Source organism: Ostrea edulis, chromosome 2, assembly GCF_947568905.1.
Source record: "Ostrea edulis chromosome 2, xbOstEdul1.1, whole genome shotgun sequence".
Taxonomy (NCBI): Eukaryota; Metazoa; Mollusca; class Bivalvia; order Ostreida; family Ostreidae; genus Ostrea; species Ostrea edulis.
The window spans coordinates 107,547,129-107,570,222 of record NC_079165.1 but is presented as its reverse complement, the minus strand read 5'-3'; the positions used below and the strand labels follow the sequence as shown (position 1 = coordinate 107,570,222).

At 33.7% G+C, this 23,094-nt stretch overlaps 3 protein-coding genes and 1 pseudogene across 4 annotated transcripts in view; 2 read left to right on the top strand and 2 right to left on the bottom strand.

Moving 5' to 3' along the window:
* The first annotated feature begins 1,087 nt into the window (after positions 1 to 1,087).
* On the top strand, positions 1,088 to 6,663 carry LOC130052050 (uncharacterized; annotated as a pseudogene).
* Positions 6,664 to 7,881: 1,218 nt separating this feature from the next.
* On the bottom strand, positions 7,882 to 9,884 carry LOC130051552 (THAP domain-containing protein 6-like). Its single transcript, XM_056153570.1, has 3 exons — positions 9,679 to 9,884; positions 8,993 to 9,009; positions 7,882 to 8,826 (listed from the first exon to the last, which is right to left on the bottom strand). Exons 1-3 carry the CDS (start codon positions 9,842 to 9,844, stop codon positions 8,566 to 8,568), a joined length of 444 nt encoding a protein of 147 aa, XP_056009545.1. The 5' UTR covers positions 9,845 to 9,884; the 3' UTR covers positions 7,882 to 8,565.
* A 1,173-nt stretch (positions 9,885 to 11,057) lies between these two features.
* LOC125665880 (uncharacterized) lies at positions 11,058 to 14,113 on the bottom strand. The gene is made up of 4 exons (XM_048898839.2): positions 13,703 to 14,113; positions 12,088 to 12,199; positions 11,807 to 11,936; positions 11,058 to 11,637 (listed from the first exon to the last, which is right to left on the bottom strand). Exons 1-4 carry the CDS (start codon positions 14,106 to 14,108, stop codon positions 11,443 to 11,445), a joined length of 843 nt encoding a protein of 280 aa, XP_048754796.1. The 5' UTR covers positions 14,109 to 14,113; the 3' UTR covers positions 11,058 to 11,442.
* A 130-nt stretch (positions 14,114 to 14,243) lies between these two features.
* LOC125681583 (uncharacterized) overlaps positions 14,244 to 23,094 on the top strand; it is a 50,342-nt gene continuing 41,491 nt past the window's right edge. For both annotated transcript variants that reach the window (XM_056156001.1, XM_056156002.1), the window contains exons 1-4: positions 14,244 to 14,384; positions 16,258 to 16,930; positions 19,424 to 19,792; positions 21,220 to 21,306. In XM_056156001.1, coding sequence (XP_056011976.1) covers positions 14,373 to 14,384; positions 16,258 to 16,930; positions 19,424 to 19,792; positions 21,220 to 21,306 — 1,141 coding nt within the window. In that variant the 5' untranslated portion in view covers positions 14,244 to 14,372. The remainder of the gene's footprint in view (positions 14,385 to 16,257; positions 16,931 to 19,423; positions 19,793 to 21,219; positions 21,307 to 23,094) is intronic.

Sequence of the window (23,094 nt, the reverse complement as noted above, 5' to 3'; positions counted from 1 at the left end):
TCCACACCAAATATGTATTTCTAACAGTAAATCTGGTAGTACCGCACCTTAAAGCCTGGGCAGCAAAGTTTCCTTACTTTACTTTTTTTAAAACCTAACTATCTTACTGGTACATGAGGTTTTTTTTCATAATTAATATGAAGTCCAGACATTTCTGAATTTTTTCCCAAAGTTTCTGTGAGAGATTCTTCACCGCCATCAAGAATAAGTGAGGTATCATCAGTCATTTTTTTCCCCTACATTATCCACAGTAATGCCTTTAGAATTCGTAATCATTCTAATTTGAATATCTAATATTTCTGCATGCATATTAAAATATATAGGGCGATAATAGATCCCCCCAGTCTGCAACCTCTCTGAATAGTTATTCTATATCAGATAGAGATTTATTGCAGATGTAATATCCGTATTAAAAATTGATATCCAATCTGAAAAAGAAGAAAACTCTTTATAACACTTGTTTAAGCAACGGTTGATAATTATGTCTTACAACATATCAAATATAAGCAATAAACCATTCAAACAAAGTAATCACTCATTACACAAATTATAAGGACATTACAATACTCGCTTTTGCTAAATAGTAAGTAAGAAAGTAAATTTTATTTAAAGTCGGCACTGTATACAACAGTAACAAATAACATGAGCTCTACAGAGCTCTTAATGTAGAGCTCTTAAACCGGCTAAATGCGATAAATTGGGTATACGATAATGTTTTTGTACTTTTTTGTTTTGTAATATATAAAGAATGACAAAACAAGTTATAAGAAACAATAACTATTTCATTTCAAAGTTTATTTCCTTATCAATAGTTAGTATAAGTTTTAAAATAACAAATAACCATTATTGATTTATTTTATATCATTTTGATAGATACATGCTTGTGAAAGAATTCAATATGAAAACAAATATCATCAAAAGAAGCTTTATGACAATAAAATAACACATCAGGACATTACTCAATAACGCTCTACCGTGTCATCAGGTCATTCCGATATCAGGACTTCTTAATGAGTTCCTCATTAATATTCATAACTAACCGAAAACGAGGCTATCGGGTGCATCGGGTGTTGTCAACATATAGAATATGGCGGAAAATATGAAAGCGTCTAACAACTCGACCCGAGATTTGCAGCTTATTCCCGACGGTATAACATTCGGATTTGTAGAAGATTCCATCAAATCGACATCTTCAAGCCTGGGACAGAAAGAAATAAACAAAGGCTACAAGTATTTCAGTGAGAAATACATTTCTGATATAAAAGGTTGGTAGATCGATCGATCGATCCCTTAGTCACTAAGTTAGTTAGTGAGTCTTACTTTCATTAAAGTGTTTGGTAACGCACGCTTCGTAGCGACAATTATTTTGCATTTAAAAGTTTAGATCTTCAAGAACAAGTCACGTATAAATTTCTGCTTTGCCAAATTTCTCCTACACCCTAATTTATAACCAAATATTGCATATGTGATTATTCAAACAGCTTACCAGATTACATTAAAATGCCTCTGGGAAATCTTTTTCAAAAATCTTTTGCATTCCTATTTGTGCAAAGAAAATAATAATGAACTTTTCAATTTTGGAAACTGTCAATATATATAATACATAATGTACATTGTCAACTAAGAAACAATGCAACTAACTTGAAAGTAGATCTATATAGCATCACAGTTTATCAGATACTCCAATGTGTACAAATTGTATTAATTCTGTTGAAAATGCCTACCATTACTTTTTTTTGTTTATCCAAATTATACACATTGCAGAAATGCATTGTTACAAGCCAAACAAAATATTACAAATTGCTATTATCCAACAACCTACACTTGAACTGCTGTTATTATAGGGTAGTTCTAATCATAGAAAAAAGAATTAATATAAAAATATTTGAAGCATCACTGCAACTAAACGTTTCTACTTCTACTATTGTTTTCCTCTTTCATGGTTATTTTCTTATTCATATATTAGATCTACATATGTACATGTGACAGGAGAATGTACATGTGACGGGAGAGGGCTGAAATAGGCTATATGCCTGTTGCCCAATCTCATTCACGTATTAGTGAATAAAATATTGTTGTTTTTTTTTAATCAGGGTACTGTATATAAAGCATAAGTAGAATAATGATTTATTGTTGAAGAAATATTGTTGATTGGGTTGTTGGCTTCACAAAAAGGCTCGGTAAGCAAAATAAAAAAAGTTTATATGCCAATATTACACATGTATATTTATATTAAAAATGTACGAGAGTCTACATATTATGTACAGGTATATATATATATACATGCATTACATATGCATTATGGTTTTCAATCTCTTTTTTACAAATGTATGAATATTCTTGAATCCCAACTTTTGGTATGAGGTGGATCAAATCTGTTTACCTTTTTTATGATTTACAAATAGTTGTCATGATTGAAAGGTGTATGCAAATAGATTATACAATAATGATATTTATGACTATATGACAGTATACATATTCCCTATGCATAGTCCCTTGGTACCTTTAGTTGTTGATCAAACATATCTTACTTAATTGCAATGTTTATGTTTATGCCCCATTATTTGGCAATAAAGTATCTGTATATAAAGTGTAAGTACTCTCAAGGTGAGATCTGCCATGCGTGCAGCTAACCAGATACCTGGAAGGGGTCCCACTAGTGTGGACGTTACCCGAAATTCTGCACAGAAATAAAAAGGAACCGACAACAACTCTCCGGGGTGGTGGTGGTGGTGTGTGTGTTGTTACCCAATATATTTTTCATTTGGATTACAAAATAACAAATAATATTTGAATTGTCAAAAAGGTGACTCTATGTGCCTGTACTTACATAGAGCAAGATCCTGCAATTTAATTATTCCTCCCCACACCCTTCCAAACACTATCCTGTTGGTACTGTTGCATCATTAGAATGGCTCTAGCTGATTCTGATAAATGTATTTATATTAAGTATTTTCAGTACTTCATTTTTTATTAGGGAGAGATTTAAAATAAGCTGTGCCTGCTGCCCAATCTCATTAATTTTGAATATTTTTTATGTGTGTACTATCAACATGATCAAGTGAATGCTTTTCTCTCAAAGATACGTAATATTGTTTGTACATACAATATATAATTGATTTCAGGATGTTTGGATACTAGGATGCATCTATCAGTATATTATGCAGTTATTTCTGTACATGTTTAGTTTTTTGGGTTCACATTAGATTACAATTAAGTTGTTCATGATTATATTTTGTTCAGAAATAATATGAAATCTAATGTTCTTACGAAAACATAGAAAATTTACAATTGATTTTTCTTTACTCTTTAGTGTACCCAACAGACCTTGGCTGCTTGATACGAGGTAAATCCTATCGCTCACAAAGGAAAAATGAAGCACCACATGATGTAGAGGTATACATGTATATTCTTTTCAATGTCATTTGATAAGGGGCAGTATCAAAAGATCAATATCGGTTAAAGATCTAAATTCAAATAATTAAGGGGAAAGAAGGAAAAAATCCTGTAAGTTTCTGCCATTCAAAATGGATTACATTTTAGTGGAAAAGGATGAGTGACTGTTAAAACCACAAAATAATATTACATTTTAATGAACATCTAATAGTGTTAATGTGTGAGTAAACAATAGAAAAGATATAGTTTTATTTATACTCATATGTTCTTACTTGTTAATTGATTAGTTTCAGGATTCATCATTTAGTTTGGTGGGTGGGTGGGGGGGGGGGGGGGGGGGGGGCTTGGTGAAAACTATGTGAATTTAGTTTTTTGTCAGACACTAAACTTTTGATCTCACTCAACTGTGAATTTTTACAGGTTTCACATTTTATTTCATTGGATCATTCTCATCTCTCAATTTAGACTTATTACTATATATCAGTTATATATCTTTTGAATGTAATGAGTGTCTTATGTTATGAGTTCAGGGAGTAAATTTCTAGCATGACACATATACTGTGGTTCATGATAGTTGTACAAGTTTGACAAACCAGAATTATGCTCTCTGAACTAACAAAATAAGACATTCATTTCATAAGCATGCATAAAAGCCCTTATCTAATTTCATGTAATTGTAATATTTTTAACAAAATTTTCAATTTTACTATACAATGTATATATGCATGAGGTGCTTTGTAAGAATTACTGGGTGTTTTCTTTTACATGTGTGTACAATATTTCTCTATAATGTTATTACAGGTTGTAATCAGGAATGGTCCATCATATGACAGCAAAGCCAGCAACTGTTCTTGTGCCATTGGATCTGGAGGATGTTGTGGACATATTGCTGGTCTGCTATATTCGATAGCCCACATGAAGACAACTGGAATGTCAGCTATTCCATGTGATGTGGCCAAAACATCCCTTCCACAAACATGGCACATTCCAAGAGGTGAGAGGATTGCTGAGTCAGTGTCCGATGATGTCACAGTCCAAGGATATGACCCCAAATTTCCACAAAGACAGACCAGAGGACTAAGATCTACTCTGTACAACCCAATTCCATCTAGTGCAGAGAAACTTGATGTTTATAAATTGTGTGAGAACTTAAGTGTAGTGGACAAGACATGTTTATTTCTCTCTAATGTCTCCTAAAGTGCCCAAAATAAGGATGTGGATACAAGATTTGGCAAATTCCCTAAAGGCTCTCCACTCAACAAAAACTTCACAGTGACTATGTACATGTATTGAGTATTTTGGATGCAGGGGATTTTCCAAATATACCCATGAAAAATCACATGGACAACTACAACAAGAGCATCCAATTCCAATCATTAACTTTATCAGAGAATGAATGCTTCGAAATAGAAAAAAGTACCCGTCTTCAATCCCAGGATCCAAAGTGGCACAGGATTCGAAAGGATAGAATCACTGCATCAGTAGCAGGGGACATCATAAAAAGAAGGAAAGGTAACTTGGGACAGCATACAAATAATTCTGTAATATATTTAATCAAGAAACGATAAGTAACTTGCCATATTATATCCTATAGTAATTTCCTCTGATTTACACCAATGAATCAAATTTGATAGTTATCTGTATTACACCATGTGTATTGTTACCATTGAAACAGATGAAATTTAGAACGATACGAATTCTAATTTGATGATCTTTATGTTTATAATATGATGGAAATGTATTTTTACTTTTCAGAGTATGGTCCACTAGTTGAAAGACTACAGTCAACTAGAAAGGTTGTGACCTCTAGCATGCGACATGGGATAGCCTGTGAGCCTCTTGCAGCAAATGCCTATGTTGAGGTATATAAAGACCTAAATTTAATATTTCTCTCACAATAGTTAGACCGACTTGCTAAAAGCAAATTTCATTTCAATTTACTTTTCAGAAAATTAATGATAGTTGTAAAATGTTTTAAAAGTTTAATTTTCATTAAAATTTTTTGTCTTATAACTTCAGAAATGTCAGATAACATATGGATCTACTTATACAAGTATATCCTAATGCAAGTTCTAAAATTTGTTTTTAAAAAATTCAAATTTCATTTGCAGAAAATGAACAATGACCTCAACATCTACCCTTGTGGATTAGTGGTGAATCCTTGGTCCCCATGGTTGGCTGCTACTCCAGACCGCAAGGTGTATTGCCCAACACTGAACCCCAAGTATGGACTCCTGGAGATCAAATGTCCAGTGAATCCTTTGTCAGAATGCCAGTACCTCATCAAGGATGAAAATGGATACAAACTCAAGGAGAACCATGCCCATTTCTTTCAAGTCATGATGCAGATGGCAGTGACAGGAATGGAATGGTGTCATTTCTTTGTGTGGACCTCAGAGGAGAGCCATTTGGAATGGATTTGTTTTAATATGGACACTTGGAAAGTAATGAAAGCAAAGCTTGATGATTTCTTTTTCTACCATTATTTGAATTAAATATAATTGCTATTCAGCTATTTCATACTTTATTTTTGGTCAAAGCTTAATATATTTACTAGTAAATTACAAATGTACATGTTCATTCTTAGGAATTATATTATTACGGCAATACTTGAGCAAATTCAGATGGCTGATAAAGACTTTGTTCGTTTTTATGGAATACAGGTTTTGACTGTGGAGTATTTGACTCATTTAGTGACCTTGACATTAACGATAACCTTATTAACCTTGACATTAACAATGACCTTATTAATAAACTTCACTTGGGGATAAATTGCATCAGAATTGACCTCCCATACAAGTTTTATGGAAATATGCATAGTGCTTGACTTATATATAATACATGATTAAGTAATATAAATATTTAGGGTTACTTTGACCTTTACATGTACATGGTTTTGAATCTCTTAACTGACCTTCCTGCAAGTTTCATGAGAATGTGGTTCATTAATGAAAATGTAACTGACAGGCAGGCAAACAAAAGTGATCCCTTTGTAAAGATACTTGTGCATTACTTCAAGGAATCTACTTAGACCAATCTTTCACTAGACCAATCTTTCACTAGAGGACCTTTAAACAATGTTAGCAAATTTGCTACTGTCCACAACTGGTTAATAGTACCAACCATTGATAAGGGTATAACACTATCAAAGAGATGGTACTCTTTGACCCGGCGGATGTGTCTTTCCACATGCATCCTCAATTTTGCAATGATTTGTGTTTGTTCAACTTCTTGCTTTGTGAACTGGCCTTGACTCATAAGAAAGGGTGGGGTGTTGATTGAGATTCCAGTACCCTCTAAAACTTTGTTAAGAACAAAGCCTTTATCAGCCATGATAGAATCTCCACTTTCCAAAAGATCTATCAAACCACTGAGTTTTGTTATCTCAACATCTGACAGAGCCTGTAAACAAATTAGAAACAAAACTTGGAGCACCATGAGGGGCTATGCCCACTAGACCTTTCCATGTGTATGCACTTTTATAAGAGGAATAACATTTAGAACCAAGTGCAAGAGACGATGGTCTTTCTGTTTTGATCTCAGTACAATCAATGATGACGCGGGTATGTGGGTAGAGCGATTTAAATGACTTTGGCATTTTTTCATCTATCTGTTGTCTACTTGGCCATATGTTGATGCATCCCAATGAAAAGTATACAGCGATTTTTTTCCTTATATAACTGGTACCGATAAACGGTACCATTCCCAATGCCAAAAACCGTTGATTTTTCACAATTTTGAGACTAAAAATTCCCAATTCACTTGCCGAAAAATAGACCACTGACATCGTAATTTACTTAGTCTGAAACGTTGTACGAGTTAACTAAAATGTTCACTTCCGGTATTAAATTGAAAGTACAGATCAAGTATTGTAGAGCTATGACAATTCTAAAACGAGCCTACGATGATTCCTTATGTCTCACAACAGCAAATATTACCGTAAAAAAGTTATAAAGGGATGAATACTTCTTGTTTTGTTCTTTCTTTTCTTTTGTTTTGGTTGAAATCATTTGCCGATGCGTTGGTAGAAAATTCCCAATTTGTTCAATAATGACGCTATTTTTCCCAATTGAATGGGTACCGGTACCAGTACCAATGGGTAGAAAAAAATCGCTGGTATAAGAAATTTGCCCAGGTTATAATCTTCCTACTAACAGTTGAAACATGACAATTAAATCGAATGGCAAGATCTTGTTCCATAAGCCCACACTTCAGTCTACACAAGAACATAAAAAATTCATCAATGAGTAACATGTTTCTTTGCCTTCCCACAATGCTTTGCTCATTTACCTTCTCACTAGCTTGGTAGTAATAACTATGCAAAGAATTAGCTGCTGGTTTGACATAATCAAAAACTGCTGTAAACATTGACAAAGAAACAAAGCCAGTGTAAAAAAGAATCATGGCATTGTCAGCAGAAAATCTTTATCACCCCAAATCTTTCTATTTCAATTTTGTCTTTTAAACCTCTAATTTCATCTTCCCTTTTCTTTAATAGTTCTTCTAACTCCTTAATGTGCTCACTCTTCTTCTGTAATTCCTCTGTTTTACTATTTATAAAAGATTGATTCAACACTTTGAATACATATATATAAATAATACATATAGATTGATATATATACTCACATGTCCTGACCTAGATGATCCAGCACCCAACTGTCCAGCAGTAAATGATCATGTTGTGAGTTAAATCATCCAAAATAGCTATTTACAATGACAAACTACTGCTCAATTTCATAAAGTATGTCAATTGCATAACCATCTTGAGAATGATTCATAATGAAAAAACATTCTGAATAAGTAATAAATCTGGAAAATAAAAAGCTAAAATATTGTGTCATTTGATTTATCAGTAGTATTTATATGACCTGTCATATACATTATGTACTTGTAATTGTATATAAGTAAGTCAGTACTATATTTTCTCAAACATTTCTCACATTAAACTTTTACATATCAAGAATAAAAGTATTGAATAATACACCTCATCAGAACTTTAGGCCAGTGAAAAAGATAATTGTTTCTTGTAACAAAAACAAAGAAAATAAATTATATAAAATTGTATTATATGTCTGTGCTGATAATCCATATGAATATTTTACTGTCAATTTCATGACTAACTTGGTAGACAACAAAAGGCTTAATGTATAGATTGACATTTTATAGAAATTACCCATCCTCATTTGTAGTCCTGTGCAAAGCATCTGTGTCAACCTCCATATTGTCCTCATTTTCAACATCATATGTTAGTTCCCTCCTTGCTCTTTTCTCTGGTAAAGGATGCTTGAATATATCCCGCCTTGGAGTTGTTTCATCTGTCCAGTTGAAAATGGATGGAACACTGCCTGGTTTCAATGTTTTTCTTAATGGTGTCCATTCAAAATCTGTATTCTTGAAATGTCGTGAACACACTACTATATGCTCAGTTATCTGCAATGATAAGTCATGCTGGGTTCCTCATGTCACTTATGCTATTTGACCTAGTACTAAAAAGATTGTTCTTTGATTGCCTAATGTGATTTTTATTAGGCACGTAGCTGCCTATATTTAACGCAAGTACACAACTGTGTACACATCATCTGCTAGAGAGATATACAATTGAAATATCTGTACCTCAAAAATACATCAGTCATTCATAAGTCCAGTTTGAATTCCAAATCATGTCGAATACCATCATATATGTACATGTCGTAGACATATCTAGGCTATTCTTTGTTATCAATAATAGTCATGCATAGCTTTATAAAGTTAATGTTTATATCAAATCAATTTTTTAAATTCTATGCATTTGCAATTACAAATTCAATGTAAACTAGCTTAATTAAGCTATTTCCATTAAGCTTAATAAAGTTATAGGCCTATAACTAAAACTATTGAGATTGTCCTTGACCTGTAAAAACAGTTCTGTATCAAGTGAAGTATGTGGATTATCATATAGATCTCCGAAATTTGGAACCTCAACATTTACAGGAGCGACCATGACCATGAGTAATCAGTTATTGAGCAAGTTGATCTCAGTGAGTGAAGTGCAAAGTTCTGGCTTCTGTGTGATTCCCCCTACATCAGATTATCAGCAACATCATCAGCTGATCATGAGATAATATTATGTAATTTCATTGTAAACTGAATTGTAACATTTGACATCATGGATCTATGTCCTCTATGAAACTTTCGTGCAACTATGGGCACATCCAGGTACAGTGTATTAGGCTATTATAAAAATACCGGTTGAATGCATGGTATGGTATAACGCCTATATCGTAAACTTGCAGTTAATATTACGCCAAACCTTAAACAATGGGCCCGGGTCCCTCCTTATAGCATATATCCACGCCTTCTTCGTTTCTTCTTGTGAAGGAAATCTGTGAAATGTCAGCTCTGGATGGAGTTTACCGTTGCCGTTACACTGCGGAACACAACAGTGTTTCCCAGTCCATGCAGTCGCCATTGTTTACTGCGTAACCCTATAGCCTCGTTTTCGATTTTCTGGCGCGGCTTCAATCTCTCACCAGAGGGCGTTACGCTACGCGCGCCCTCTGGTGAGAGAATGGCGCGGCTTATGAATATTCTTCGAGAATGGAGTAACACCCTTGGTTTATTTCAAACCTAAAATAATGAAAAATAACCAACAAATATTAAAAATAATAGCTAAATATCTTAAGATATATACCAACTCATAAACATAATTAATTTGGATGCATAAAACATCGTAAAAATGTATCATTTTTGTAGAAATGTCTCATCAGGACATTACACTAAATATTATCAGGACATTACACCCCTCAGGTTTGAAAATGATGAATTATTATGCATTAAAATGCATATATTTTAAAAAAATTAGTATTTTATGAAAGGAAAACGTATATTTAATTGGATCGAATCTTAAAAAATCATCTTTTTAAAATATGCTTTAGTGTAGATAGAAGTATTGCCCATCAGGTCATTACACTTATCATAACATCGCACTTTTGTTAAAGGAGGACATGGAGGGCGATGGCCAACAAGACGGAAATGGAGTAGGCCATATCAATTACAATGGACCCGAGGACGGAAGAGTTGTGAGGAATTTCATCACCACAACATATTTCTAATTTCAAGTTGAATATGTGCCATGGTGTTTAACAACAAGAATAACTCTTGGTGCAGCTCATGCAGATTCCAACCTCTCCTGCCTAAATCTTAAAGTTTTGATCTAACTTCTAACTATGCTTCTAAGCTGACATGTACAAATTTAACTGTATTATTTTTACTCTGCTCTGTCTCTTAGGTATGCATATTTATTTAGTCTATGTATATATCCATATTTTTGTGTTTGTGTTGCAAACTTTTTTCAGTGCTGTGCATCTTAGTATAGCTAGTCCCTGTGTATATATATACATGACTTGTGATGTCTGTATACATGTATGCGTCCTGTTTTATTTCAAATTTCTGTTTTTATGTCTATGCATGCAATTATATATCATTAATGCTTTGTGTTTTTTATGCTATATAGTCGGTTAAAGAGCTCTTAGCTCATGTTTATTGTTACCTGTATATAGTTGCGACTTTAAATAAAAATTACTTACTTACTTATGAAAATGAAACATTCGCACATACGATGTCTCTCACATACGATAATTTGAGCAATAAATTACTATCATATGGATTTAAAAAGGATTTAATTCTTATACAAGTAATATATCGTCATTTCCCGTAAAGGAATATGTAACTGTATATATAGTATCTCGGTGCGAGATTCAACCTGATGTACTGTGTTACCAAAGTCAATCTTGTAAACTCTTGAATTGATTAGTGTTAATCCTTTTTGTATAAGTTCACACACATGCGTTCACAACTACCACTCCCTAAAAACTCGTTCTTCAATTTCTGATAAAATACTCATCCTACAAATATCTATCTCAGCAAACACTATTCACAAAGACGTACAAAAGAGTTAAAAGACGAATACGATGACTATGTATAAATGGATTAGTAACAAGGTGAAAGAATGAATGAAATTGAATTCAACAGGCTGATGATTCTCTTCTCCCTCTTGAACAATGTCACTTAAATTTCATTGATAGCCTGTAAGGCAAACATGGCACTTTCATTTTGGCTTACAGTCTGTTTTAAACATTCAATCTCCAGAGACAGCTTTACATTTCTTAATCTCAAGTTTTCTTTTTCCATATCGTCTCTATCCATTTCCTTTTTTAATTTCATAGTCTGAAGCTCGAAGTGTGTTTTCTGACAACGTAATACCTGTAATGTTTAATGAACGTAATATATTTTCAAACTCAAGGTTTTACACCATACTAGTAATTTTTAAAAAATTTATCTATTATTATCAATACATGTATATATATATAATTTTCCCCCCCCCCCCCCCCCCCCCCACATATTTTTCTATATTATTATACGTATGTGTCACCTCATATTGCATTTTCTGCAATTCTTCCATTGATACTTTTTTCCTCCTCTTTGGTTCACTTTCTAAAGTTTCGGAGACAGCAGGTTCACGGATTTCATGTATCTCGTCTGCTTGGGGTGCAGTCAGATTACTAAATCAAATGCAATATATTATTTAATTTAATACTTACAAGGAATTGTCCGGTTGGGAAGATTTATGTCAGTCTCGGTTGATGGTTAACGACATTTTGATTTTAGTCTGGACATACCATACTAAACTTTCATTATACTTTTAAGATATACCTTTCACAATTCGAAGTACATGCAGATTCAGGTATGGAAGCTGGTACTGAGTCCACAGGATCAGTTGTCTGCATCTCAGTAATAGTGAGTCCAGAAGGATTTTCCATCACGGCTGTACTTAATGAAACTTGAAAAATTAGTTATACCTCAGCAATGTTATAGTCGAATTGGTATAATCTTTAAACATGTATTAAAAAAAGAAAAGAAATTGCATTATACTACTAATTATTTGCATTCACCTCAAAATCAGAAAATTCGTCGTGAATTGTCATTTACAATCATGTTCTTCAAGTCAAAATTTATATTGTGTATGTGCACATTATGCAATGCATATTTATTATTTTATCCGTGAATATAGATTTATTCAATTCATTTAATTTATTCATTGATTGACTTTGCACGTTGGGATAAAATCACGTTGCACATGATGAGAGAGATATAAATAAACTAAATACTTCTAAAACATTTATATATTTTTTCTTCTTCATAAGTACATTGTACGGTTGAAAAGCTACATACTCGATGTATAACTTTCCACTAGACCTATTTTGCCAACAACAAACTGGCTGGACAGGTATATAGTGTCGCCTTTTAAATTTGATTAGGGGTTGGGGGGGGGGGGTTGGGGGGGGGGGGGGTTGATACAACAATTGTCTAAAATAAAAAAATAAAAATATCAAGCAAAATAAAAGGGATGATAAATACTAAAGATGGTCTTTGGTCCAAACTTCAAAATTCTAAATCTTTGGAGGTCCCGAGTGTTGGGTGTTCGTCCTTCATCAATTGTTCAAGCTTGCAATCACTTATACTGTCAAGGGGGAGGGGGGGGGGGGTTCAAGATATCTTTCTATGAAAATGACTAAACTTTATCATACGTTTAAAATTAACGGAAATTAAAGAAAATAAACCTTGCCCCCCCCCCCCCCCCCCCCTTACAAAAATGTCTGATGCCGGAATGCAAGGTGGTCGATATAAATGACGTCACAATTTTGTAATATGTGTGGTGATGATGAGCTGTTTACTTGCACAGTGTAGGCCTAGTCTGAAGCGAGTTAAAGACCTTTGAAGGTTGATCTCATCGAGAATTTATTCGGAAATGTAGCAGACAGAATGTTTATTTCGTTTGTGAATGAAATAACTGGATTTTTCTAACAACATACTAGACTATTACACAGCTCTTAAGTCTCAATGCAGTGAAAGGGGTTTTATAGAGCCTTGCAGGTTTATAAAGGGGGTATGCATACATGTATGATACCAGTCTCACTACCATAAGTACTCTTAGTTTAATATCGATATATATATATTTATATTCACATTTAATGCAAGAAAATTTAAGTTTGTGTTATAATTAGCTCTGAAAATACATTAGGCCCTAAATGGCACCTCCATGCTCTTTATATGACGTCATCAGTTTGTGTGTGTTTTGTCAAACGACAACGTAAATAGAAGATAGACTGTCAACATTCTTATAAAATGAACTTGTAAATAATATTAAATGCAATTTCAGTGCTTCATATATAAGAATTATTATAAAATAATTAAGAGTTTAATTGCATAAAGTCATACATATGCCACGAATGCGTATATTACGGTATTACAATGTATATATATGTACCTGCAGGGGGTGGCATTGACGACTCGAAGCCACCGACAATGCCACTGAAGTTTGGCCTGTCTTTCATCATTCCGATGATTTTCTCCTCAGCGGCAGTCGGTGGCTTAGGCGGGGGGCCTCCACCTGTCATCTTCAACGACTTCTTCGCTTCGCTGAAGGTCTTCTTTGCCCCCTGCTGCAAATTCCCCCACTTAAACTTGACCTGATCTACTGTCCTCCTCTGCACACCCATTGCATTGATGTTTTCGGTCAGCTCCTGCCATTTTGCGTTTTTCTTAGCGTTAGTTATTAGATTCGAATGCTTGGCCTTTAAAATATGTTCATTTTTTTCAACAAAATCCGTCAGCGCGCTTATCTCTGCTAGGCTCCAATTACAACTTCTGCTCTTCTTTAAAATAGTGGCCATCTTTTTTTTTCAGTAGGGAAGGTAAAATGCACGTGCAGACGGATTTAACGAAAGTTTAACAGAGTTTTCTCTGTTAAATAATAGTTAGTTAATTAGGAGTTAATAACTTTTCGTGCAACTCAATTTTAACTATCTATTAGCTAACTAACAGTTTAAAATTTAACTATTAGTTACGGACTTAACTCGAAGTTAATTTAACTAACGTTCGTGCAACTGGATCCAGGTCATTACACCGACCCTGTTTGGAGACTGATTGTTTACTGAATGATTTACCAAGTAGGTCTATGCATAACGTTTTAATGTGATTGGAATAATTTTATACACAGGTAACACTGGATTACTGAGATTGCAAACACATTCATTCAAGTTTTGCCTTTGGTGTAGACTTTAACTTGTTGTTTTTTTCTTTGGTGTGTGTAAACAGCTGGAAAAAGGAGGCATATATTATATGATATAATTCAGCTTTTGAAGGAAATCAAGAATTTTTATTAATGATCGAAATATTAAGAGTTCTCATTTCTTTCACGTTTACATGACAGATGCATAATGATGTTATACATGCAGTTTATATCATATGGTTATTGCACAGGCACTTGCTTCTGTAAATAAATTACGACCTCCGTATAGTGTTATTATTAGTATACGGAGGTCGTAAGTAGTGCCTGTGGGTTATTGCATGGGAAGTATTCAAAATCTGCATAACCCGAAATTCCACTGCGTTCATATACCAAAATCCAGGGGAGCCCACTTATTATTGAGAGCTTGTAGATTTTTCACACTACGTTAGGCCTATATAATATTCAGGTCCAGTCCAAAGACTATTTCTACCTATGTAGCTACTTATAACTACATAGGTATTTAAACCTTACTCCAGGTAGCTATTTATTACCAACTTTTTCCTTTACTTGCATTTCATGGCTAAATGCAGGAACAGCGCAGTATAGTGTGTACCAAATTTCTTGATTCACTTACACTGACGATGTACGCCACAAAAACATTGGACAAAAAATGATTACTTTCTAACTTTTCAAATTTGCATCAATAACTACACCCAGTTCCATTTTCTAGGAGGTTAGGATCAAAGCTATGTGATAGGAAGTCTAGAATGTCTTACAAATCTGTATTAATTTTAAAGTATACCTTCATGTATTTTGACATTAAAGGTTTTGGGGGCAATTTTTCATGCATTTCCTCTACATTCTCTACCCTCGTAAAGTATTCAAATCTACACTCCGAATTTTGCCGTGCACATGCAAAACATGATGCATAGAACGACTGACCCGTTTAAAAGACGCGCCTTAATTGTTATTTATTTATATTTTTAAAAACAGGTAGAAGTCGCTACTTTAAATAGGTTTAAATACCTAGGTAGCTATTAATAGCTACGTAGGTAGAAATAGTTTTTGGACTGGACCTGTAATTATTTCTCTTGTATAAACTATTCTTCTTGCATTGGTATTCAATGTTGTTGCAGAAATATTTCCTCGAGATAGCTCGTGGCATTGTTTCAATCAATGAATAATCTGTCTAAATTTACAGTTCATGGTGTGGTAGAATCACAGCTTATACTTGTGCTAAATCCCCTGTGCATCTCTACTCTAAAGCGGCATACCAAGAGAAGGAGGAATTGTAGCTTATCTATGTATAGATAAAAAGTGCAATGAAAATTAAAATTTACTCCCAGAAATACCCAAACTCTAAATGCAAAACATGTAAAAGTGTTTATTTACGTTGGGGGTTGGGTACAGCATTTTTCTGCCCCCAACATTACACGTGGGGGAAAACTATGCGAGAAAGCTATGCGATAACTGACTATGATATATGTTATATCAAATACAGTTACTATATTTATAACTATAGGATCAATTACAGGTGCTGTATTTATTACCATACACATGGGGGAAATTTACACACTCATTACGTGACTGTGTAATTAGTGTAAATTTCCCCCCACATGTAATTTACCATTTGTACAGTATTATATGAAATATATTAATATTCATCTAGGTAGCATTTTGTTAATGCGAAACATATTCAACATATGTTCAATAGTGACAATGAATATCAATTACAATCTTCAGAATCATGTGAAATTAAGAAACTCTGAGTCCAATACATTATAAATTCCTTATCAACTGTTAATGTTCAGTATTGTAGCCCTGTTATTCAAGAAATGGAGGGAAACATGAGCGACGTAAATGTTGAAGTACCATACAAACTTCTGAAGAACATGATGTCTCTCGTGGCGATGGAAGAACACAGCATGCTGAAGCTGGCAGGGATGACACTTGTGCAAGAGTTTCTAAAGAATGACAGCAAGGGGGAGGTGAAGTTGTCATTTTTACAGAATGGACTCCTAGAACCATTGTTGTTGGCTTTTGACCAGGGTTTGGACGACCCCACCGATCGGGTTTATCTGGAATTGTCTCTGAACTGCATCTTCCACCTTTCGGAGCTTCCTGTGAGTCCGGTTCAGCCACTGATCTGTGAACAGGTGATGAAGAGATTGATTCAGCTGGTGGATCAGAGAGATTCCTTCTATCGGTACTCTCCCAGCGTAAAACTAAATCTCCACAGGATGTGTGAAAATAAACATCTAGTGGGCAGAGTCCAGGAAATGAAGATGACCGCTGACTGGCGGAGTAGCATTCACAGGACAACCAATAATCAGTTGATGTCTACTGCGAAGTTGACAGATACCCTGTTTTTGTGTGATGTTGTGGACTCTGGGGTGTGTGAGAAAGGTCTGAACATCCGAGAACATCTTCTGAGTAGAAATTTAGCCTGGGCAAACAATGACACCATCACAACTCACGAGACAGGTTAGATAATCCTGAATGGTCTTGGTTTATATAGCATGTGATGTCAGTGTTATTGTAGCAAGGTGTTCAAGCAAAATTCAAGTTGTTTTACATGTTTAATGATGTTCAGAATTATCTTGTAATTTGAAAAATCTGCTTTAAAGGGACTGATTCACGATTTCCCCTCAAATTTTGTTTTTCACTTTAAATGATCAAAATCTATAGTCTAATATGTTTAGAAGGTTTCACAAAAAAAAATTAAGGTTATTCATCAAAACAGAAGCTCATTATAGAGAGTTTATTATTTGTTTTGAAAACAAAAATTGAGGTGTGTTATTGTTTACGAAGTTTTCAAAATAAAGGGATATTGATCCAAGTTTATTAGATATATCACATTTCAAGTATACTTTAAGTAAAACGTATCATTTAAAAGTTAAAATTTGTGATTTTACAAAATGAAGATGCTTTAAATTACAAAAATTAACGTTTCACTGGTTTGTTTGTTTACAGAAAAAGACTCGAGTCTTTGTTTACATAACACAGAATCAAAGCTAAGATACTGCTCTTATCCTTGCATTCAGACGGTCCAAATTTTGGTTGTCAACATTAAATGAGTTATATTTTTAATTTTTAACATAAAAAATGATAAACATTTCTTTCAAAAAACGTGAACCAGTCCCTTTAAAGGGACTGATTCACGATTTTACCCAAAATTTTGTTTTTCACTTAAATTTAATGATCAAAATCTACTGTCTAATGTGTTTGAAAGATTTCACATGAAAATTAAGGTTATACATCATCACAGAAGCTCATTTTAGAGAGTTTATTATTTGTTTTGTAAACAAAGATTGCGGTATGCTATATGCTATTGTTTACGAAATTTTCAAAAGAAATGGATATCGATCTAAGTATTATATCTTTCATATTTCAAGCATTTTTGGGGTGAAATGTGTCATCTAAAAGTTAAAATTTGTGACTATGCAAAATTAAGATGCATTATATTACAAAAGCAATATTTCACTTGTTTGGTTTGTTTACATAAAAAAGTCTTTGTTTACATAACACACATTTAAGGCTAAAATATTGCTTTCTTTCTTGCATTCAGAAGGTCAAAATTTTGGCTGTCAACATTAAAGGGACTGGTTCACGATTTTTGATAAAAATATTTTTCATTTTTTATGTTCAACATTAAAAATATAACCCATTTAATTTTGACAGCCCAAATTTTGACCTTGTGAATGCAAGAATTAAAAGCTATATTCCACACTTAAATCTGTGTTATGTAAACAAAGACTCGAATCTTTTTATGTAAACAAACAAACAAACAAGTGAAACATTGATTCTGTAATATAAAGCATCTTAATTTTGCATAGTCACAAATTTTAACTTTTAGATTACACATTCTACCCCGAAAATGCTTGAAATGTGAAAAATATGATAAACTTAGATCGATATCCATTTCTTTTGAAATTTCGTAAACAATAGCATACCGCAATCTTTGTTTACAAAACAGATAATAAACTCTCTAAAATGAGCTTCTGTGATGATGTATAACCATAATTTTCATATGAAATCTTTGAAACACATTAGACAGTAGATTTTGATCATTAAAAGTGAAAAACAAAATTTTGTGTAAAATCGCGAATCAGTCCCTTTAAATGAGTTATATTTCAAATGTTTAACATCAAAAATGAAAAATATTTTTATTAAAAATCGTGAACCAGTCCCTTTAAATGAAACTTTTACTAGAATGTTTATTAGCCTTTGTAAACAACAGAATGAATGAAATTTACAAACATATGTCTGTACTGTAACAAACAATACACAATTAACAGATTAATTTACAGAAACAAAACAGATAATAAACTCTCTAAAATGAGCTTCTGTGATGATGTATAACCATAATTTTCATATGAAATCTTTGAAACACATTAGACAGTAGATTTTGATCATTAAAAGTGAAAAACAAAATTTTGTGTAAAATCGCGAATCAGTCCCTTTAAATGAGTTATATTTCAAATGTTTAACATCAAAAATGAAAAATATTTTTATTAAAAATCATGAACCAGTCCCTTTAAATGAAACTTTTACTAGAATGTTTATTAGCCTTTGTAAACAACAGAATGAATGAAATTTACAAACATATGTCTGTACTGTAACAAACAATACACAATTAACAGATTAATTAGTGCATGTATAAGTTAAAGTGTAGGTCAGAGAAACTCGGCTGCAAAAAGATATAAATTCCTATTTGAAAATTCTGTATTTTTATAAATATATATCATCAATAAAATATTTAGGGTCGGCAGCAAAGGGTAGATTTGGTTGGGAAACCGGAAATGTACATATTTTATTTTGGCTTAACAGTCTTTACAGCATAGCAAAACAATACTTGATTAACAAATATACTATGAGGACTAGTACAATACTGAATATGAGGACTAATGGTAAAAATTGTAATTGTTTCTAATTAAATATAGTAAATCCGAAGTTTCAGATGTATTTTATTTATAGGTAACAAAGATTGGAAAGACATTCTGGTCACTCATGTAGTAGAGGGACCTGTTTTCTGGGCACAGATTGGAATAGAGACCATTCAGAACGCCCAGAAAATTCAAGCCATATTGAATGTGTATTGGAAAAATGGAGCATTAGAGCACTGTGGCTGCAAGAAGGGGGATTACGTGGTGGTTCTGCAGATCATGGATGGTGAAGTTTGCCCAATCCGAGTCCGTGTGATGGGAGAGGACTCGCAGGGGATACGTGCCTGGGCCCTTGATCATGGTCAGGTTGTAAATGTTGACCGGAAATACATGTTTCTTTTGCCGCACGAGGTTGATCCGGATGTATATCCTGCCCAGGTCTCCCTGTGTTGTATTGGCGGTAAGTCTGGATAACCCTGTGTTGTATTGGTGGTAAGCCTGGATAACCCTGTGTTGTATTGGTGGTAAGTCTGGATAACCCTGTGTTGTATTGGCGGTAAGTCTGGATAACCCTGTGTTGTATTGGTGGTAAGTCTGGATAACCCTGTGTTGTATTGGTGGTAAGTCTGGATAACCCTGTGTTGTATTGGTGGTAAGTCTGGTCTGTCTGGATAACCCTGTGTTGTATTGGCGGTAAGTCTGGATAACCCTGTGTTGTATTGGTGGTAAGTCTGGATAACCCTGTGTTGTATTGGTGGTAAGTCTGGATAATCCTGTGTTGTATTGGTGGTAAGTCTGGATAACCCTGTGTTGTATTGGTGGTAAGTCTGGATAACCCTGTGTTGTATTGGTGGTAAGTCTGGTCTGTCTGGATAACCCTGTGTTGTATTGGTGGTAAGTCTGGTCTGTCTGGATAACCCTGTGTTGTATTGGTGGTAAGTCTGGATAACCCTGTGTTGTATTGGTGGTAAGTCTGGATAACCCTGTGTTGTATTGGTGGTAAGTCTGGATAACCCTGTGTTGTATTGGTGGTAAGTCTGGATAATCCTGTGTTGTATTCAATGGCGGTAAGTCTGTATAACAAACGGGAGAATATTGACTGCAGGTTATAACTGTTCTGAAACATGATCAGGGATGTGTGATGCATTTTTGGAATCAAAATAAATTATTTAAAGTTGATCTACTGGTAGGTCACAGAAGAAATATGAAGTGTAATCATAGTAAGTCTTGACTGAACAGGCACAGTTGGCATTTTATTCAGAGTAAATAAATTCCTCAATATGAAATACACATAATAGGGTATCCATGGAAACATTAGAGTTGTGCATCAAATTTCTGTGTGCACCATAGTTTATTACCGGGTATTCAAAATGGTGAGCTCATATACCTATAAATGTATTGTTAAAAAATGATTTAATAATCTACAGAATGGTGTATTTAGCTAATTAAACTGTTAGTATAATCTTTTATGGATATAGGATAATTCTTGTTGATGTACTTCAATATTATATGTATTTGCTAGCCAAGGGTGACAATCAACAGTGTTTCTATATGTTTCTAGCGAAGATGACAGTTAGTTGACTGTGTGGAAGGATTCAGTTTTCTACTGTATCAAGTACACCTGGTCATTGTAATATGTAAAATGTGAGAGGAAATAATTTGGTAATATCTGCAACACTGTGAGCCATCAAAAGTACAGATATTGTTTAATTACTAAATAGACAGCCTCATTATATAGTACATTTAATAGACATTTGATGCCAAGGTGTATACACATATTGCACAAATATTTCAGACTGCATAACGCCAAGATTAGACGAGTTACTCTCTACTTGTTCATATGTTGGTGGTATTTTTGTGATGATTGATTGTGACGTCCCTTTACAGGTCTACAAGAGCCCCCGCAGAGCGAGACTGCTGTCAATACAGGCCTGGCCACACTGTGTAACCTCATCAAACGCTCCTATCCAGCAGGTACAGTATCAACGGTCTACATTCAGTGTGTGTAATTGTAACGTATCGACTGTCTACATTCAGTGTGTGTAATATTGTACCGTATCGACTGTCTACATTCAGTGTGTGTGTAATTGTAATGTGTCAGCTGTCTACATTCAGTGTGTGTAATATTGTACCGTATCTATGGAGCGCCAAATTAACATAAACTCAAATAATTGAAGATATCTTCAATTATTTGAAGATATCATCAATTCATTTGATGCACGCAACAATTGAATTAAAGATCTCTTCAGATAATTAATGATATCTTCAATTCTGAATTATTGCGCGCATTAAATGAATTGATGATAGCATTAATTCTTCTGCTGAATTGATGCGCGCTTTAATTGAATTAATGATCTCTTCAAATGAATGAATGATATCAACAATTGAATTGATTCGCGCTACAATTCAATTGAAGAGAGCGATAATTGATATAATGCGTACATTAAATCAATTGATGAGAGCAATAATTGAATTGATGCGCGCATTAATTCATATGATGAGAGCAATAATTGATTTAATGCGCGCATTAATTCAATTATTGCTCTCTTCAATTGAATTAATGATATCTTTAATTCATTGAAGAGAGCAATAATTCTTTTAGAGAGAGCAACTAAATAATTAAAGATATCTTCAATTCAACATATCCACAATTGAATTAATGATCTCTTTAATTGAATTGTTGCTTTCTTTAAAAGAATTGATGTGCGCATTAATTCCTTGTACAAAAGCATTGTAAATAATTAAAGATATCTTCAATTGAATTAAAGAGATCATCAAATTATTTATACTGAGCTCTAAATCAATTATTGCGAGCAATATTTCTACGAAATTAATGCTCTCATCAATTGAATTGAAGAGAGCAATATTTGAATTAATGCGTGCATCAAATCTATTATTGCTCTCATTAATTCAATTGATGCTCTCATCAATTGAAGAGCAATAATTGAATTAATGCGCGCATTAAATCAATTATTGCTCTCATTAATTCAATTGATGCGCGCATTAATTCAATTGAAGAGAGCAATAATTGAATTGAAGCGCGCATTAATTCATTTGATGAGAGCAATAATTGATTTAATGCGCGCATTAATTCAATCAAAGAGAGCAATAATTGAATTGATGATATCTTCAAATAATTGAAGATATCTTCAATTATTTGAGTTTATGTTAATTTGGCGCTCCATACGTATCAGCTGTCTACATTCAGTGTGTGTAATATTGTACCGTATCAGCTGTCTACATTCAGTGTGTGTAATATTGTACCGTATCAGCTGTCTACATTCAGTGTGTGTAATATTGTACCGTATCAGCTGTCTACATTCAGTGTGTGTAATATTGTACCATATCAGCTGTCTACATTCAGTGTGTGTAATATTGTACCGTATCAACTGTCTACATTCAGTGTGTGTAATATTGTACCGTATCAGCTGTCTACATTCAGTGTGTGTAATATTGTACCATATCAGCTGTCTACATTCAGTGTGTGTAATATTGTACCGTATCAGCTGTCAACATTCAGTGTGTGTGTAATTGTAATGTATCGACTGTCTACATTCAGTGTGTGTAATATTGTACCGTATTGACTGTCTACATTCAGTGTGTGTGTGTAATTGTATTATCTCACTGCAGTCATAAACTAAGGTGAGATTGATCAGGATTTGTCAGTCACTAATTTTTCACATTTTTTACTTCTCTCCAGAATCACTTAGGCCAATTACAAGCAAATTTTACATAAAGTATCCAAGGGTGAAAAGCATTCAA